At 37.4% G+C, this 21,259-nt stretch overlaps 1 protein-coding gene across 1 annotated transcript in view; it reads right to left on the minus strand.

Annotated features, from left to right (window-relative positions):
* MRPL3 (mitochondrial ribosomal protein L3) overlaps window positions 1-21,259 on the minus strand; it is a 28,274-nt gene that overhangs the window by 4,506 nt on the left and 2,509 nt on the right. The window contains exons 3-9 of the mRNA XM_080581754.1: window positions 20,916-21,007; window positions 19,984-20,082; window positions 16,100-16,199; window positions 14,476-14,536; window positions 7,346-7,454; window positions 5,702-5,779; window positions 4,617-4,694 (exon numbers count right to left, since the gene is read on the minus strand). Coding sequence (XP_080437880.1) covers window positions 4,617-4,694; window positions 5,702-5,779; window positions 7,346-7,454; window positions 14,476-14,536; window positions 16,100-16,199; window positions 19,984-20,082; window positions 20,916-21,007 — 617 coding nt within the window. The remainder of the gene's footprint in view (window positions 1-4,616; window positions 4,695-5,701; window positions 5,780-7,345; window positions 7,455-14,475; window positions 14,537-16,099; window positions 16,200-19,983; window positions 20,083-20,915; window positions 21,008-21,259) is intronic.

Consider the following 21,259-nt stretch of genomic DNA (forward strand, 5'->3'; position numbering starts at 1 on the left):
TCAAGGTCCAGGACATGAAACACAAAAAAAGTCAAGGTATCATACTATTCCTACACATCCTCAATTTGAGCACTGCACACCTAACACAGGTGTCAGCAGCTAAAAACACAGACAGCAATACTGGCCAGTGAGATAAGTAGGATGTGAACTACTACAGACTTCTCTTAAAAAAAAAAAAAAAGGAAGAAAAAAGCAGTAGCCGAGGACTTAGAAGTTTCTTAGCTCAAGCACAGTACTACACTAAAGCAATGGTATGCTTCAAGTTTAAATCTAGCTTGCAAAAAGGCAACTTAGTAACCAACATTGCATATACTAAGAAAATGAGGTGTCTTAAAAATAGGACATGCATAAAACATTATCAAGTCTAAACTATAGCATCCTGTATTATACCATATTACAGTATCACCTCGATTAAAAAGCAGCCCTTTAAAAAAGGAATTAGTCTTATGCTTCTCCTTGGAATGATAACTGAAGAGAGAACTTTTTGATAATCTACTGGGGAGAAAAAAAATCAAGCAACATAAGGTTCCAAACGGAAAAAAACAAAACTAGCAGCGTTTTTCTCCTAGACGATGAGCACCACAGTACGTAACTCTAAGCCCTGTAACCTAAGAGGATACACCAAGAGTAATAGGTATCACAAGAGGTAGGTGATCTCAACAGCGTAACACAATTTACAAATGTTCACTGTGATGCTACACTTAGAGCAGAGAAGTTCCGTACAGACTAAAATACTCCTAAATTTTCTTAATTTTATCAGACCTTGCCACTGAGGCAGAAATCCACCCTAAAGCAGCCTTTTTGATTAATTTTCCAGTTGGCTAGAAACATTACTTGTGTCAGTAATTTAACTGCATGGTTCAGCATGCAACATCAAACTAAACCTGATTCCTAATTAAACCAGGAGTCCATCAATCCTAGTCTTCTGCACCTTCTACGGTGAAGATGAAACTCGAAAAATCTAAGTGCTTCATCTCCGTCTGGATACAGTGCTGATGCACTAAGTTTCCAAAAATATATAACATAAAACAAATATACGCTTTAAGGTGCACTGTGCTTTTCATGGTTACCAGGCAACAACGAACAGTTACTGAACAAAAAATGCCTTCCTCTTAGAGGCACGCACAGAGAAGAAGAGTATTATGTGATATTCCACTTCTCGAGCTGAAAGACAGATGGTTCCACAGCCCCTAGACATTACTCGTACAGTTTCAGGCAGGTATTTAGTGGAACAAACAGTAATAATGGAAGCTAATATCCTGTAATTTCTCTCCTCAGCTACAGATACAAACAGCCATATATCAACGTATAGAAAGTCAAAGTCTGTACATAAACAAGAAAACACCACGGAAGGAAGGCTCAAAACAAGCTAAAAATACCACAGATGACAGCAGCAAGATTAAATGAAGGTTTTGTTTTCTCCAAGAAATTAGAGAACACACATTGTACCGTATTGCGGCATATGCTTTTTAAATTAAATCTTCCTCTTCAGAGATATATTAAAAAATCTTCCCTTATATTTTTAAATGAATATGTGTAATTGTCCTGGGTTTACGTGGCAAGGGCTTGGTAGCAGGGGGGCTGCGGGGCTGGTCTCTGTGAGCAGACCCCATCAACTGCCCCATGTCAGATCAGAGCAGGCTGTCCCCCTGCAGCCCATGGGTCCCACATGGAGCAGATCTCCAGGCTGCAGTCACCCCGTGGAGGAGCCCCCGGTGGAGCAGGTGGATGTGGCCTGGAGGAGGCTGCGGCCCATGGAGAGCCCCCGCAGGAGCAGGCCCCGGGCCGGAGCTGCAGCCCGTGGAGAGGAGCCCACGCAGGAGCAGGGGGTCTGGGGGGAGCTGCCGCCCGTGGGGGACCCGTGCTGGAGCAGTTTGCTCCTGGGGGATGGACCCCGTGTGGGAGCAGTTCTTGGAGAGCTGCTGCCTGTGGGCAGCCCCCGCAGGCTCAGTTCGGGAAGGACGGCATCCCGTGGGAGGGACCCCACGGGGAGCTGACCGTGAGGGAGAGGCAGAGCTGAAGCACCATGGACCAACCACGGCACCCATTCCCCATTCTCCTGTGCTGCTCAGGGTGGGGAGGTAGATGAGGGTGGATTGGGGGAAGGTGTTTTCAGTTTAGTATTAGTTTCTCACTGCTCTAATCTGCCGGTGTTAGGCAATAAATCAAACTTCCTATGCTGAGTATCTGTTTTGCCTGTGACGACAATTGATGAGTGATCTCCCTGTCCTTATCTCAACCCTTGAGTCCCTTCCATCACATTTTCTCCCCCTTTGAGGAGGGGGAGGTGAGAGAGTGGTTGTGGTGGAGTTCAGCTGCCAGCAGGGTAAAACAACTCCAGTAATTCATGTGTCTTATGAAGGACAATAAAAAACACAGAATGGATTCACCAGCTCAAGGATTTTCAATAAGCTGTTGCTAACCACATACTCCCTCCTATCACCAAATATGTGAGTGGAGGCAATTTCTAAAAACTTAAAATTTAAATACAGGGTTATTTAAAACTAAAAACCCATGAAAATTTGAGTTCGTAGCACTTTAGCTAGAAATTCTTCCAAATATTATATTATGTTAATCAGACAGATCTAAGGGATGAAATCCCTATAATTCTTCCCATGGATCCTCAACCCTCAATTCTAATAATGGAATTAGCTGCAACTCTGAAATGTGTATGCCAAAAAGCATACAAAGTTATCAATGCAAAAGTCCAACTATGTCTTGAAATATTTTCAAAAAGGTAACTTGCAAATACAATTAACACAGATTCTACATGTCAAACAAAAGAGACTTAGCAAAGAAGTAAGAAAAGTGCCTTGTGTCACTTAGTTAATAATGAGAAAAAAAAAGCATTGAAAAAAGGCAGTGAAGGCATTTTTTCTTCTGATACTAGGGTAAAGTTCCAGTCAACATCTATGGTGAGTGAACTGAATGGAAATTGCCACTAGAAATGGCAAGCACTTAGATGGTAATGCAGCAGACTGCCATGACAATCAAAGTCTATTATCCTCTTCATATTCCAGATGTCAACAGTTTACTGGATATGCTCAGATGGCTCGGCCCAGTCTCCTGTTAACAAGTTTGTTCTTGCTTAAGAGTACCAGTAAGATCAAGCAAAAAGGACAGGGCATCAAATGTTATTCATTTTTTCAGCTATATTATATTGCTTGTATACACACGAGTTAAATATTATCCAACAACCAATCCATAATTAAACCTCAGACTAACAAATAGCTACATACCAGTTTCATGTCTTAGGGTTAGCAAAGATACTTAGAACACAGTCGAAGAAAAGGTCATTCAGTCTGATATACAGATGAAAAGTCAGTCAAACTGGTCTTAATTCTACATCACTTACATCACGCCTAGGAATTCTGCAGAAAAATTACTCTGAAAACTTCTCCTCTACATTTGTTAACTCATTTTAACTTTGAAATCTTGGGAAAGAAATATGTGATGTATTCTCCGGGCTTGGAGTGGACATGACTGTCAAATCAAGTTAGAGACACCTCCCTGAGAAAAAAGGACTTATTTCCAATGAGAGAGACATAAAAAGAAACTTCATTTTTCTGTAAGACATCACCTCTTCTAAAAGCAGCTCTGCTTTACTTACTGCCCAGTAACTGTGGACTTGTGCTCCACAGCTAGAAAATACATAGCAGAAACAGACTGCTCATAGCAAAATATGCCAAGAACGTAATAAACTGGTTCAAAATATCAGAACTTTCTGAACTCTGTAACTTTTCAAAATTTGGACCATTTAAATCCCTACAATGTTTCTGAGGATTTTAAACAATATGTTATACATATATCTGTATATCTGACAATCTTTATAATCAATGATACTAAAGATGTTTGATGCCCTGTAATCCGTTAAGCCAGAAAGGAAAAAAAATTCCAAAGAATGTTTGCAGATATGTAGAATATACTTAATTAGAAGAAACATCTATTCTGAAAAAAATACTTAGCACTATTTTTCTTGCTTTGATGGGTATATATTACTTCTCACTGTTCCAGCTTTTCATAGACAATCCTGAAACAATCTCCATAAAATTTGCAATTAACAATTAATTTTGTAAAATGTCACAGAAGATGACACTGATACATTTATACTGATTGCAAAGGGAACTCATATCATTATTGTGAACTCCAGCTGTCTTCTCGATTACTTCTTAGAAAGGTAACTGCCACTGTGTATGTGAATGCTTTGAATAATTTTTAAAGCAGCGCTTGCTGTGTATTTCTGTATTCTGTTCGTGAATACAGCCCGTAAATAACCTTCTGTTGATCTCACCAACACACTATGGACTCAGGTTAAAAGGGGATGGACCTAGCCCTGAAGCACTTTCCATAAGGGTCCAGTGACTACTGGCTTATCATATGCTACATGCACAACCCCTGAGCAAAGCTATGAACAAATTGTTTAGAATAAGCAGTAACCCACTGCTCCTAATCACCCTTCCACAGAGATGATCCTACTTGCTTTAATTCTATAGGAAAAGATTGAACCCAAAAGAAATGAAGATTGCATTGAACCGATGTTTTTCCTATTTTAAGGAGAGAGCTGTAAAAAGCTTAGCATTCACTGATACTACATAAGTTGAAACTATCAAACATACCTTCACCAGACAATTTGTGTGACCTGGAACAGAGCCATTTACATAGATAATGTCATGTTTTGTGTTGATCCTCCACACCTAGGAGCCAAAAAAAAACCAAAAAAACAACGAGCTCATTTTACAGACTATTCCCAGCTTTACAAACAGTAGCCAAGCAAAGCACAAACTGATTAAATGGAGGGGGCATTCTGAAGAAGAACAATGTTCTTCAGAGACCTAGATGTGCCACAAAATTTGGTTACATGCTATTTTGAGTGCACAGCCTTCTACTGCAGGAGTACATTGAACAGTTTTAAAGGGCTCATGGTCAGGCAGATTAAGTCAGCCCTTCGCTCAGCATAACTCCAACTGAAATTCCTAACTCTCTTTTCCCCTCTAACAGCAAGAGCTGTTGTATAATTCGTATGTGACAAATTAAGACAAATATGTTCATGCAAATGTTATTGCAACCATTTGTTAATTTCTTAATTCTATGAGGTGCTCAACTGAATATGCGCATTTTCTTGTTATGAAACATAAGTTCTAGTTAGAGAGCAGCAGCACACTTTTTCAGAACCTGGAGGCTAATATGCTTTTGTGCAAACTACAGAGGTTGCCTGCAGAGAAAGAATAGTGGGTGTAATAGCCCAAGAACTCCTGGAGGTATGCACACGTCAGAATCAAAACAGAAACTATAGTCCCCTTTTCACACAGGAAAGTGAAAGGCCACAATAAAGTAAGGATGGCTTCAGACAACTTAGACTTGATCTGGGTTTGAACGACCCATTTGACATAAAAACATATATTGTAGGATGCCAGAGGCCCAATGCTTTTTCTACAGCAAAGCAGAAGTTTAGGTAAACAGTGAAAAACACAAGAGATGTGCAAGCGTCACCTGAAATCCCAGTCCCCAGGACTGTATATACACAAAGGGAGTTAGATACCTTCTTCGTAAGCCACAAGACAGGAGCACATATTTGCTGCTCTTGTGTTTCCAACTTGCTTACCTCTAACAAATGACAGACAGTACTCCGCAACAGGGATGGTTAGTCCATTGTTTGGCAATGCAACCACCTCATGCACATTCTAGTATGGTTGGTACTTACCTTTAGCCCAAAAGATGTCCTGTAGATGTTACCCATTTTACCAGGCATTTTCTTTCCACGGTAAACTTTTGCAGCTTTCTAGATAAAAACAGGCCCCAAAATTATGTAACTGCAAGCAGTACTTTCAAACCTGAGTGTTACAGCAAGAAAATATGCTGGTATTTACAATGTTGAAAACATCTAATATTGATTAGCATTTTAAATGCTAATCCTTACCTGATGGATGCTAGGTATTACTCTATTTGTTATCTTAAACACTTGACCTCAATCATAAAAATCACTGTTACAGTACTATTACTTACAAAGGGATTCTAGCTTTTCTTAATATGTAATGGTTATAGATACAGATCAAAATCTTCATTCATCCTATGTTTTCATTTAGATAAAAACAAGAAAAGGTACAGTTCTCTAAAATGGCTGTCAAAACACTACTCTCAACTACATCACAGTCAGTAGCAACTGACAAATTCCCCTGAAATACTTGTGGATGCCCACACAGGGCTCCAGAGCAGCCCTGCCAAAGTTAAGATATACTGTAGTTTAGTTTCTCCCTTCCCTCCAGTCCACAAGTTTTATACTGATAACAGATTATTATTTTTTTTTAAAAGCATGTCATTTTAAATTCTGTTCTGAAAAATACATGTCCTGCTATTGTGTAATTTCTGTATCCCATTTTTGTTTGGCTGAGTATAACTTGGAGAACAAGTGTGGAAAAAAAAAGGAGGGGGCAGGAATAATCGAAATAATTTTCAGTTCTACAGCATTACCCAGGGATTTGACTCAGTCTCCTGTACCACTCTTAATTATTAATTATGTTTATTTATTTAACTTTTCGCAAGTCTTGATTTCAGGAAATCAACAAGTTCTAGGGACAAGATTTTGTACTACACAATGCAGGATCACAAAAATACGTGAGGTGGTCAACACTAGACTGGAAAATATCAGACAATTCATGTTCAGTACTGTGACTCAGTTGGTTTTCATTCTGCGTAGTGAATGATTTAAAAAAAAGTCCTCCTCATTCAGTCTATATCTTATGCAAGCTTTACAGGGACAAAGTTTTGAAGCATGTGTTCCAAAGAACTTTTAAAGCAATATTGTTTATAGCTTGAAACTTTAAAATATTCTGTACTCTGCTTAAAAATGCTAAGTAACCAAGAAGCTATTTTGGGGATGGAAGAGTTCATTAAACAGCTACACAAACCAGGAAAGGCGATAAAAGGAATTGGGGTTCCACAGTACAACAACTACTTCTTCAAAGAATAGCATAATATCTGCAGTATAAAGCGAAGGGTATATCCTTTCCAATGTATAAATGCTGTGATAAAAGATTTTTAGAACTCTCTTTGAAATTTTAAGACTATTTCTCTCAGCTATAGTACGATACCACAATTTGCTCAGTTAAAACATCTGATTAGTTACTTACCAACAATAAATATTCATAAATTAAGACATACAAGAACAGCTATCTGGATTGTTTACTATACAGGTTTCTGAACCTCCTTTGAAACATTTGGGATTCTCTCCTACCACAGAGTAGATGGTAACAGCTTGCTGTTGTGAAATAATTCATTTTTAGTAATTAGTTCTAAAGACACAGAAGAATATTTACATCAGAAAGTGAGAAGAAATAAGAATCCTCACATTGGTAGATATTGCTCCAGGGCGTCTGTGAGTTTTAGTTTGGCCGTGGCTTGCAGGCTGGCCTTTAAATCCCCACCTTTTCATGACACCTTGAAATCCTTTACCAATTCTGAAAAGAAGACAGAAATAAACCTAGGTTAGTCAGCCTTAAAATAAAGGTTCTAGCAATAAACAATTTCAGTCAGGCTCACGATCTTTTTACTTTTAGCAAAGTTCATGAAAATATTTTTAAAATATCTGTATTTTATACCACAAACATATTTTCGTACAATATTTCAATATTGCTTTAGAGAATAAGCAGCACTAGAAGGGAGTCAAATATGCAAAAAGACTGATAAAAAACGTTCCTTGCTGTGATGGTCCTCTGTACATAGTACTACAATGAAACTTTAACTAATAGCAAGACTGAACACCAAACAAAGAAAAGTAACTGTATAACAACACATACCAAAACTTAATGAAAGGCGGTACGCACCAGGAGAGAGAAGGGAAGGCTGCTTAGACTGTCATCAAAATAAGCCAAGGACCATTTATTTTCCAAACTACAGTAGGTTCGTCTCTTGAAAACAATTGTGTGTGTAATAAAAGCAGTTAACACATTTGGTCTGGACCCATCTGACAAATAAGCTCTAAGACAAAATAAATGCATCTTCACTGCCTTAATATTTCAAGCAAATATCATTACTGGCTCTGGAGTTCAATTTATTGCAAGCAAAGGCTCGATAGGAAAATCTGGATCACCATTGCATGAGAAAAGTAGATTACAGTGTGTGTTTAAACCCACATTGTCATTTTCCAAAAGGAAAAGTCTGTCCACAGGGTTTGTGACTGCACTGATTAATTAATGTTACGAGATGATCCAATTTACAGAAATCCTTTTATCTCTGCTAACGCACTTTGCAGTGCCACAGTCCTATTAGTTCCAGCGTTAGACACAGGAAAATAAAACTGGGAACAAGCACGCATACTCCGTGCTGGACATATGGACAACACCTTACCTACTCCCCTAATCACAAAAGTAATGTCATTAAAAACTAGAGAGAAAAACGTACAAATGCTGCAAACATCCACATATAGAAAAATCGGATTCTTTCCTCTTCCACTTGAATAATTCTCCTGTGATGGCTAGCCTCATTGCCTACAGCAATTAAAAATACAGTTAAAAGCAGCCACAACTGGGAAGACTCTCTAAAGCCACAGACCCCTAAGGAAACATGACTTGTGCAGCATCTGTCTCTTGGATTTCCCCTTCCCTAGTCTGAACCTAGTAGTCCATTCCAGTTAAGTTCAGCACAGCAGAAAGATACCTAGCGTCTAAAATCAATATCTTTGGTTAGATAGTACTGAATTTGGTTTGCTCATTTCCTACCACTAATTAAGGAACACTAGAACACGATTAAAGCAGTGATTCCTTCCTTTGGCTGACCAGTCGTGCAAGTGCCTTCCACCAGCAAGACTTTTTCAGACCAACAGATGCTGGTGCAGTGGGGGGACGTAACAGGGAGCTGAGGGCATCTGTGAGAGGGAGGAGCAGGGCTCCCTGATCAGGGACACATGAATCAGCTTTTTTTAAAAGCCTGTAGTCACAGTAAGCAGCAACTATTGGAAGAGGGAAGAAAAAAAACCAAGCAAGCCAGCAAGCCGTAGCTTGAACGTTGAAGGCTGGAAAAAGTTTGCTTCCATTCATGGTTTGAGTGGCTTTTTTTTTTTTTTTTTTAAATCCTTCAGCAACCTGTAGATGTTAGTAACTTTGAAAATACAGAACAGAAACTAGAGCCATAGGAGAACTTGTATCTGCTCTGCAAAACCACTGTTACTTCTTCAAAGCTATCTACTGTTGGCCACGTTTTCCAAGTAGACTACTCCTGGCGTCTCTAGCTGGAAGATGGAATCAGCAAACCCTCCAAAACCAAACTGCAAGCGGGTCACATAACAACAGCTGTGCAGCTACCAGAGAGCAGACTGGGGGCATGATTAATTCTTCAGCTGCAGAAACGTTCTTGCAATTCACAGAAAACCAGACAATCAGCTAAAGCTACCGTTTCAAGAGAAAACACGACTATCAACTTCAATCAAGAAGCAAAATCCCTGACATCATGAATCACCTCAATATTTCATTCAGGTGGTTTGTTCTTAAACATCAGCAACTTTTAATCCCATAAATTGTACTTTTCAATAAAACATAAATAAGCAATGTTGCTTGAAATGGTTAATATTTGTAAGAGGTGCATTTTGAGAAAATATTTACTTCATCAAATGCTCTATCTTCAAAAAGGAGTGATTATATCAAACGATAAGAGTTGCTAGTGTTTAATGATTTAAGCAACAGACAACGCTGAACTACTTTTTGGTCTTTTCCAGTTACACACACATTCACATTCACATTTTATCTGTGATTAACTGTAATCACAGTTACATTCACATTTTAATGTGAACAAAGATTCAGAGTTTATAATACTGAAGGCTTAGGAAATATATAGTAAGTATGGACTGACTGAAAAAAGAGCGTGCTGATGAACGGATGTCTTTAGACATTTATGGTTAATCTGGAATACAAAAACTGTCTCCAATATCTGAAATATTATGGCAAAGGTCAAGAAAGATCTCAATTGTGAAACTAGAATATTACATACCACTTAAAGCTTTACTAACTCCTAACACTCTTTCATCATATTTATTCAGTACTTTTTTTAGAATAGTTTCATTTTTCCTGTGTGAAGAACTGAATGAAGGTCTCTGAATTACCTACAAATACACTTTATCTTCTGATTCTTTGAACATTAGTTCTCCATTCAATATGATTCTCAATCAACATCCTGATTTAAAAGAAAGATTTATAAATTACATACAGTCAATTAAATAATTTATAAGAAGAAAGTACAGCCCTGTTTCATTCTGGAACAAGTATGCATCAGGTCTGTCTTTAGCAGACTTGATATGTATAGATATGTATAACACCACTTTTCTGTAATACATGGAATTTAGTCACTTACTTTACTTAGCTCCATTGAAGCATGATTAGCTGGGTCCCATAAAGGAACCACAGGCAACAATCATGCATATGGAAAACTAACATGAACATTAAATGAAATGAAAATAATCATTCTGTGGAATTAGAGTTTAATTAGACACAGTAGTTCTAGTCTCACCTGCTGGAAAGCAGCTATTCAAGTCAACCACACAATTTTGTACAGAACCTCAATTTCCAGGTTTGACAGAAGCAAAATGCCAGTAGCTAATGAGCCAACCATCATTTAGAGAACTACTGAAATAAAGCACTGTAATTAAACCACACTTCAGTTTGCTATTAACTTTTCAAATTCAGCTCATTTAAAGGACAATCAGTTAGATACTGTAGAGGAAAAATATCCCAACTATTTAGTCAAATAATTTCAGACAACTGTAGAATGTACTTTCAGGCTCAGATTAGTCTGTTAGCCTACTAAAGCTCAAGGAAGCCACTAAGTACAACAGAATCACCACTTGCACGTTTCAAAGACAACTACCACTGGCTTTTTTTTTTTTTTTTGGGAGTGGCAACATTTCTGATGTTTCATTGGTTTCCTGAAATGCTCATGAAAAAGGCCATGAAGCAGCAGAAAGCCAACTTTCTTTTGAGTTGTAGTCAACTACAACTCAAACTCCATCCAGCATTCAGGCTACCACGCAAAGCACAGTCCCACCTCCTCCCATCCTCACATTTTTGTTGCCTTTGTACCAGTAATGAAGCTCACCCTACTGAGGGAGAAAAGAACTGAGGCACGCAACACCTGAAATACAAGACAACGAAGAAGAGGGATACTTTAACACAGACCTTTTCCTTCATGCAACTCACAAGGCCAACACCAGCACCAGGAGGCAGAAGGAACTCTGTGGACGCCAGCACCACCTCCCCTTTGGGCAGCAGCCTCTACTATGCCAACTCAAAGACATCACAAAAGCATAGCCCATGAGAGAAGCAACTCTGGTTTGTGCTGTGCATTTCAAAGTGTACTAGGGCTAAAACCACCTATTAGGCCACATTAATTCTGAAGTTTACTCCTGTCCCACACAGGGCACTAAACTTTCAGACATATTTGAAATGAAGGGCAAGTCTTATAATTAAAAATAGCTATGAAATTTAAGGACTGGACTTTTAAATTGCTGAAAATGAGTATTAAGGAAAAAAAATCACTAAACAAGATTGGCAGCTTGCAGACACACTGCCTACTGTGAGTGTTTTAAAAGCTACGCATACTGTGCTGAACAAATTAAGCAACTTCAAATAAAAACAAACTGTACACATCTTTAACTGACCCTTCTTCTTTCTGTGTGTTTTTTTTTTTTCAGAGGAATAAATGAGTCAAAATATTTCAAAAGACAGGCAAATGCATTTCCAATGAAAGTTTAAAAGCAGCGAATCCTATGAAAAACAAACAAAAAACCCCACTCAACATTTTAATAACCAAATCTAATCAAGGTACTAATCAAGTCTTTTCTGGAATTAGTATTTTGTTTAAAATACAATAACTAAGAAAAGCTCACTCATTTCTAAGGACCATATTTCTGATTTTCATCTCAGCAGAAGGAAGCATATAAAAGGTATCTTGCTCATCTAGATCAGGAGTTGGTAAAAAATTTACATTTCACTTTATATTCCACTATCTCCTCACTCAAATGACTTTTTTTTTTGAAGTTTTAAAAAAGAATAATTACAATAAACATCACTATGAAGAACGGTATTGATTTGATTATTTATATGATTTCTAGCATTGCACACTTTGTTGTTTTCTCTGACAAAAAACAAGTTTCCTGATCTTAAAAATTTGAAGAACATGTTCATGTAAAAATATTTCTAAAAACTTTACTAGCAGCAATAGAACTTTTTAGGAATTATTGGCTTTTAAGTCCATAATAATTTAAATCAGGAAAATTGAAGTTGCTCCCTGCTATGACTCAGCGTAATACTCTTATGTTGCTTTTCAAAATGTCCCTATGGCTTCAATGCAACTCTAAAAAGTAATACACAAAGGCTAATATTAGCCTGCAGACCAAACCTCCACAGGTTCCCTCTTTCTTCAGCAGGTGGAAGCTGGCTCCTTTTCAGTGTGGTTCAGAACGTAAGTTTAACCTGGAGTACATTCTCATCTCTTTCCCAAAGTGCAACCCAAACGCTATAGCCCAGTGCTGTAATCACTCTTAGGTAACTTGTTTACTTGTTTACCCTTCAACAAAGCATTCCTTGGATGTTTTTGTGACATTGTAAAAGTTGTATTTTTTACATGTACAGTAACAAAGAATGATGTATATGGTACTTTGAAAAATAATTAGAAACAAAACCCCACCCAAGTATGGGACTAAGCAACACTGCACGAAATTGCATTGAATAAATTAAAAGATCCACAGAAAAACTGGAGTGTACTCAAATAATTTAATTATTGCCCAAGAATTAAGGTAATATAATGATAAATGCAGTGTTCCAAAAAATTGGTAGTTAAGGAAAAAAAAGCAGAAACCAGAATGGGAATAAAGCGCAGAAAAAGGTTTAAAAAATAAAATTAGATCTAGAAAGACTGGGATGATTAGGGGATCATATTAACAGGAAAGAAAATCTGATAAAGAAAATCCTGACATGACCCTTTTGTTTAAGAATTTTTTCTTCTCCTTTTATACTAGGTACCTGTACATCAGGATTACATGCAATATACTACTAAAATAAAATCAGCGGTACAAACAAATAGGTAATTTCCAAACTGGGATCATCCATACAGATTAAAAATACTGACTTAAAAGATGGGATGGACTCATCAAACATAGCCAGGAACCCCGTCTGTTCTCAGCTTGCTAGTACTTCCAATACACATTGCAAAATTCAAATCAATACCCTATGGCTGCTTACCAGTATCTCTTCAATTGCCAAGAAACTTTCCTGGCACTTGGAAATACTTCTACAAAAACAGGGATCTTCTGCATTAACAAAGTGTGACACTCACTCTGCATGAAATGCCTGTACTCGTGATGATACAGTACTTAGCTTTACAGACAAGCTACTGTCTCTCATAGGCTGTTCATTAAACACAATTTAGAAGTTGAATGAATAATATACCAGGTTGAAGTGTTACATAAGCAAATTCAACATAGAAAAACACTAATTCCAGTCCTTGACCTCCTGTTCCAAATAAGATGCATTTGTAAGTGTTTTCAGGTGGAGCTATATTAGAGCTGATGTTTCCCCCTTTTTGCAAAGCTCTATGAATAATATTAGACATTTGTAAGTATGACACGTGAGACAATTACAACGGATGGTATTTCAACAAAGCCATTTTGGTATTATCTCCATTACACAAAAAATTAAACATCAAATGGAGAACACTATCTTGGTAGCACAAGGCAACCAAAATACACTTCACTAAAACATGGAGATAGGAATTCTCAATTCTCTTGGGCAGTGGAAATCATGCACGTAACAAACAAGGCATGACGAGTCTCTGTGGCAAGATGCCAGCTACTCTTTTGACACCCTCTACCACTCGAGCCCTAATCTGGCATTCGCAGCAGTCCGAGAGGAAATCATTCCTCCCACGTTAAAGTGAAAGATATCAGCAGTTGCTGGCAAATGAGATGAGCTGGAATATGAGAGAAAACAATACATGAATTTGACAGTTCTGTTGTCCTGCTAAATGTATTCTCTATTTTTTTTTGCTCTGCTGTCATCGTGATTCATCTCTTCCCCAAATCAAAATTAAACAGCTTTTCTGAGAGCTGAGGCCCTTCTGCATTTATTCCTTGCTTCCACATACCACAGGCAGACTGTAGACTTCCTGACCTGTGCTAAGCTTGAGCACCTCTTTCTCAAGCTGTATATCAAGTGCTCCAATGATATAATCATGTGCATGCGGCAGACAACCACAGCCCTAAAAGAGTTTGTTTACCAACAGTGTTGAAATTGAAGAGCCTCAAAGAAAGATAATCTGATATTTTTGACCCAATGGGTGAACAGATTTCTAGATTCTGCCACTCCCCCCTCGCAGTTGTATTTCAGCTTTTGATAGCCATAAAGCTCTTCTCAAGCCAAAGCAGAGAGAAAAAAAAATAAATCAACCAGCCTCTGTGAAAGATGAGCCATATGCATTAAAATGCTGGGAACCTACGTTTTTGCAGTAACATCCACGAACTGCCCTGGGCGGAAGTGAGCAGCATACAAAGGAGTACCTTCAAAAGAAGAGGACAGATCACGTTTAACCAAGTGCCAAAATCCTCAAATCACTCTCCAGTCATTACCATCCAGAGCAGACTGCAGTCACAAGAAAGGGAGCAAACTTTTGTTTTTTATATACACGTTATTTGTTCTTTTTTTTAATAGACCTCAATGACTAAACTAGACACTCTGAAATTGGTAATTAGTCACATTTCTCAGTTACTAGCCCAATTTGAATTACGTAGGAAAGAAGAGTTTGGGCTGTACTTAGAAACGTTCCAGACACCGAAATAAACAAAACCCAAAATACTTAATTAGTTAAGGCACTCACAATAAACAAACTTGGCAAGAAAACAGAACGTGTTCCCCCTGTATCTACTAGCACCCCACAAAGTGGATGTTTTTTAAATGAAAAAAAAGTTTTACAATGCTTCCTCTTTTTCAAGACAGAGTGTTTCCAAACTGAAGACAGAAGATAGAAATACAACCACAGGGAATTATCTACACACTACCTTTTAGTAGAATTAATGCTACCATACGTCAGTGACATCACTCATCTGAGTCACATCTCAAGCATAAATTCCTCATATTATTTAATGTTGTTTGTATGATCCATACAAACCTGGGGTAGCATGCCTGTTAGCAGCAAGCAACTGATATAATATGAGGTACATTAAGCATGCTATGGACAAAATATATGCTCTTTTATTGTTTTCAATAAATACCAATTTGTTGAAAATTTGCAATTCTGCTGTATCTCAAGCTTTTGCTTCAATTAATTAGCCCATACTTCTACACATCAGACTTCATTTTTATCAGTTACCACACTGTCTTAAAAACCTCTTGCAAGAGCCTTCTCTAATATCAAATGAAGATGCAAGACATTAGAATCTCCTACCATATATAACTCATGTCAAAATATTGACAGTTAACTGTCAAAAAGTACAAAATAAAAGCAGCCTATATACAAAAGCTACTAACACCTAAAATCAAAGAACTTTTTAATTAAGTCTCTTAACTTCTGATACTGATTTTCAGCGAGGACATTTGTTACGCATTTTACTGTGTTTTACTTTGCAAACTGCCAGAAAAAGCATCATATATGGCAACAGTCAGCCACAATTCTGAATGCAGGAAGAAGCAGCAAATCTCAAACTGCTGTCTTAGGCTCCTGAGAAACACAGCGCAAACACCTTGGTGCTCCTCTCATAAGGATAACCAGAGAACTTCTGGAATGCATTCAGCTTTATTCCCAAGAAGCACGTTAAAGTTACAAATATTTATTTCTTCACTCAACACCCGTATTTGCTAGTTTGGGTTAGTTTTATTCTCTAAGTAATGGAAACATACTATTTAGGAAAAAGGAGAAATTCTACTTTATATCGCCTAGAAAATGAAGTTCATTTTCTAGTTTTTTTCCCAAGAAAAAAAAAGCTTATTTTTCTTCAATGACAAAGAAATAAGAAATGAGCAATTTCCATACAAAACAGGAATGAAATCAACTTAACTGGGTTTAGATCTAGAAGAAGTGACAGGCATTAATTATACATGTAACATTCAGTAAATCAAAAAACTACCTGGTTTAATTATGGCATCATCTGTTACATTAAACGCTGTAACTTTCTGCTTCCGTGGTACTCCAGCTTCTTTAAAAATTTCCATTGCAGCCTCTGATTTCTGTAAAAAAAAAAAAAGCACAAAAAAAAGTTATTTTAAAATACTCTGTGATCAGCATAGCACAGAAAGTGGTTTTACAGACTGCCAACATCACTCAGATAGACATAGCATACTACATTTTTATCTCGAGAGTAGCATTTTAACTCTATATAAAATTAATTCAAAAATCCCAGGTCCGCATTTTGTTTTCTGTCAAGTAATTACCCTGCTTACATCATATAGACAAGAGATATGAAGATTTCCAAGATCACAAGAAAGCAAGCAATCATTTAGAATGTACATAACATATATGCGTGTTTTTCACTAGTTTAACTCTTGAAAAGAGTTTCATAATCATTTAAAAGCATTTTCCCCTTTTCAAAGCTGCTAATGACTTAGTTCCACAGCACCACAAATAACATTTATTCCATTTAACAAAACCAGACAAATAAAGCCCAGTCTTGCAGAAACTTCTACAGAAGAGAATCTAGCTTCAATGGACTAAAAGGGAAAAAGGATAAAGAACAAGTTTACAATTCATGTATTTTTAAGATACTGCAAGCACACTCAGTGCCAAAGCATTGTTGAAAAAGAAGAGCCCTTGTTTAGGAAACTCACAACCCTCACATAAAGTTAAAAACACTTAAAAAACTGTTCTCAGCTGTTTTAAATGAGACAATTCACAGCACAGCTGACCACTAAGAAAATCCAGCCAATGGAAACAGTAGTGCAGGAAAACTGAGGCTGCAGGAAAAAGTGATGCAGCTGATTTTTCTTCAAACGAATTCTAGAAAGCAATTTCAGCATCTGACAATACTGTCACACTCGGGTAGTCACATCTCCGAGGTTCACTTCTCAACAGTTCTGTGCAATTCTCTCAAACAACAACAAAAAAAACCCTTTGCATTTTCAGGCAAAATAACCTGGAAACCTTTAAAACATTTAATTTATTTTGAAAATACACGTTGTTCTTCGTTTTTAAAATATATATGTATAAAAAAAGTGTTATGAGAAGGGGAAGCTTTGTGAAGAATGAGGAAGCAAGATGATGAAGCACCTCTGACTTAGACACACAACTATTATCTTTACAGATCTGTCCTTACTTGAGGAGGAAACGTGGATACAAAGTCTTTGAAGGTTATTTTTTTATTATTATTAAGTGATTTGTTAACTTGATTTCACAGTAAAAAACACTTCAAATAGCATTTTTTTAAAATAAAAGTTATTCAATTAAATACAAAATCTCCCAAAAGATCAGAAAAATTTGAGGCATCAGTGAGACAACTGCATTAAACTGTAGTACCATACGTGAGGATGAATAATAAAGCAGATTCCCTCTCTATAAATGCCTCCACGTCCATCCTTTATTTCACTGCTATGTAAAACTCCCTCCTTGGACAACATCGAGTGGAGCTCTGGGCTCTGCAGGAGTGCCTGGAAAGAGCTACTACAGTTGAAGAAAAGTAGATGAAAATCAAAGGGTGAAAATCGCTTATTCGTCAAAAACACCCTACGATAGCCTTTCTCCATCCTACTTCAGCAACAAGGTTTCCTCAAGCAGTAAAGTCACAGGGATGCATTTCTACTAACAAAACACTGCAGTCTTTACTAAAACCTTCCTACAAGGAAATACTTAAAAAAAAAAAAAAAATAATAATATTGAACCAATTCTCAAATGTTCTTGTTTTAAAAAAAATACCAACAATATCTTCCATTATAGGAAAATGATCAATATGCTCTTCTTTCTTAAGGAAAGAAAATATTTTTGCAAAAGCTGTTACAACACTGACAGAATAGTACTTTGGAGAATAATGTTGCATTAAAAATCATTAAAAACCTCTGTCAATTTGTAATGGGCTGACATCAAGCTAAAAAGAAAAAAAAATATTGCGGATATAAGATACAAATACCTCTTTTTTAAAAAAAAGCAGTTTGACACTCAAATACAAGAGTTACTCTTTATTAGTAAAATTACTGAGGGAATCACTAGACTGAATTCATTAAAAAAAATCAGTTGCTGTGAGGAGTCTGAGGAAGACAGGTGTTCCTACGAGGAACTAACAGAAGATAAACTGCTTACGCTAATACAATACAGCATCTTTCAGCTCTCTTTTAATTCTCGTATTTGGACACTTCAGAGAGAAATGAAACACATAAAAAGACTGATAACATAGGAAAGCATGGATTCAAACCTGAGCTACGCCAGAAAAATACATCACTTGCTGGTATCTTGGCAAGTAAAATTGTTCAGAAACTGCATGCCAAATTCTTTCTTGGAAACTATGTAGCTTATACAGAGATGATGATAACACAGAGCTCTGTTCTAAGCTAGGTCCTCACCACAGATTTGCCCAATGGTATTTAGTCAAATTCTTTATTAAAATAAGCCTATCTTTAACCAAATTAACAGGTGGTAACTTGGAAAAAATTATATGCAAGAAAATCACTGACATAGCACAAATTACTAAAAAAATCTCTCGCATAGTTAGCTCAGCTATATATAGTTTCTATTCCTCCTTGTTCACTGCACATTTTGACTCTGACGATCAAAGAATCGCTACTAATATCACTTTCACAAAAAGATAAATTGTATGAGGTCTACTGTGCAAAATAAAACTTGAAAATTATTAGATTGTTATAGTTGTTGCACATCTTAAACTAAGGTTACAGGAAAGATAAAGCCCTAATGTAATTTCTCCAGGAAAGGCATCACACCTGGAAAGTAGAAATGGGCCAAAATGACACAAAAACCAGAAGCAATGATGGTAAAATATGGCATAAATCCACTGAATTAACGGAAGACACCTTAAAGCATGAGCCTGTTCAAAAAAGATATCACTAGAATACCCCGTAAAAGCCAACATTTACCAAATGAAAAAGCTCTAACTCCCTCACCTCCCCTAAAGCACAAACAAGTACACAGACTTATTTAGAGGCTCTGGGAAAACCTTCTGTTTGAAAGAAAGGGAATACATGTCCTTGAAAGACCAAAATCACAAACTGAGATAATCTGGTTAATAACCACAAGCCCTATTTTTTCGTGCTTAAATCAAACAAATCAGTCTCAGGATATTGCAAGAAATGAAAAGTGATACTTTATAGAAATAATGGATCACAAAAACGGCAATCCTTTGAGGGAAAGCTTTGCTCCTGCTTTGATCTATAATTCAATTTTCTTTGTCAGGAGTGACAGCTCTGCTAGACAGCCACAGCCATTGAAGGTGGCTGGGAATTCCACATCAGGCGTTTGGGATGTCTAAACAACTGAGTGGTTTTGACATCACTGTTGATGAGCTACAATCATGAAGCTATCTTCCTGAAAACTGGTCTTGAGCTCTTTCATCAGTAAAACTATATGCAAATTATTAATCTCAACAGACTTGTGGAAGAATTACAACCACATCTAATAAAACAGTATGGAAGAGTGAGCTATAGGACACTGTCATCTAAAGAGGTGATGAAGGTGAATGAGTTCACTGCAGGTCATTAAGGTGTGCGTCTTCTATTGCCCCTCCACAGATGTAGGAACACAGCTAAAAGCCTTTCGGACTCTTACCAGCACAGGACACTACTCATCACAGCAACTTCCTAAACCCACAGCTCTCCTGGGGAACCAGGGGACAAGAACTTCAAAAAGTTGTTCTTGCTATTCTCTTAACCAATAATCAAGACTAGCTGTAGGGAAACAAGGAAGGATGGATGTGACAAAAGATCTGTTCCAAAACATTCTGTTCATGCTGCTGTTGTGCTGTAACCACAAGAGAAACAACAATTCTAACAAAAACACCCAGAGCAGTTCACTTACAAAAAAAGGAGATACATTTTTTCCTCCAACAAGCAGCTTAGCTGTTTTTCCTTCTGATTCTTCCTTTGAAATGTACCTTAAAACGTGACAGTCTTGCACCTTAAGAAAAAGGGAAACAGTGATTACTTAAGTATAAGCAGATGTGCACGGTTTGAGTACCTAGTAAGGTGCTGTCAAGACAAGTCAAACAAAGCCTGTCTCTGTTTCATTTGCATTCACGTAACACAAGATTTGGCATAGATAGGGCAGTGTGTTACCCTTTTACCACAGACACTCTTTTCCCAATCAATTAAAGGCTTATCTTAGGAAAAAACTACTCCTAAAACGCAAACTGTATTTTCAAGAATATGCTAGAAATTGAATAAACTCCTAGAGCCACCTTTTACATGCAAGATGTGCAAAATCCCTGCAGCATGTAGCTGCAAAGCATACAATAAGAGAATACATTTTGGACTCCAACTCCCTCACCCTGTAAACCTGGTGTCCTCACAGCCCCTGTTTGTCACATGGCAGCAACAGGTGAGAAAAACAGCTTCATCACAGTGAACATCTGCCAGAGACTACAAAGAAATAGCTTCAGGCGTACAAAGGCTCAGCAACCAGAGTGAAACTAATCCCAAAGTGCCTGCACGTGACAAAAAAAAAGAAAAGCTAGGGAGCAAAACCCAACTTTATGTTGTCCTCCCATCTTCCCTGAGCAAGGTATACCACGTACAGTTTTGCAGCACTTGAATACTCGAGGCAGAAGACAGACCACTTCTAGAAAGTTTAGCAAATAAACAGAATAGGCACAGTGTGCTATGCAGGGCTGAAAGATTGTTTTTAAAATAATTTCCAGCTACGTAAAATGATAAATTTCACTTCTGCCTGAAACTTCTGGTTAATGATCTGAATACAGCAAAGGGGATGAAATTCTACATGATTTATTTCACCTTAAGTAGCGTGACAGCATGCTTCTTTCCTGACTTGGTCCATATTGGCATCATTCCCAGTTTTACTGCAACAACACCAACTCTGACGGAATCTGTAGATCAGACAAAAAGACAGATACAACTCCACACTTAATATTTGAAAGAACCCAAGTAATAACCTACAGAACTGCCTGCGAAGTCTCATCAGCTCAGACCTTTCCTAAAGAGCTGAGGATGGAGAGAAAACATCACTGACTCGCTGCAGGCGGGCTGGGAATAACCTGTTCATTGTTTTTAATCCTATTAACAGTAAAGTTCTGTTTGTTCCAGTTCTGTTTGATAGAGCACGCAAACCAGTTCATCAT

Source organism: Anser brachyrhynchus (genome assembly GCF_964034855.1).
Source record: "Anser brachyrhynchus genome assembly, chromosome: 2".
Lineage (NCBI taxonomy): Eukaryota > Metazoa > Chordata > Aves > Anseriformes > Anatidae > Anser > Anser brachyrhynchus.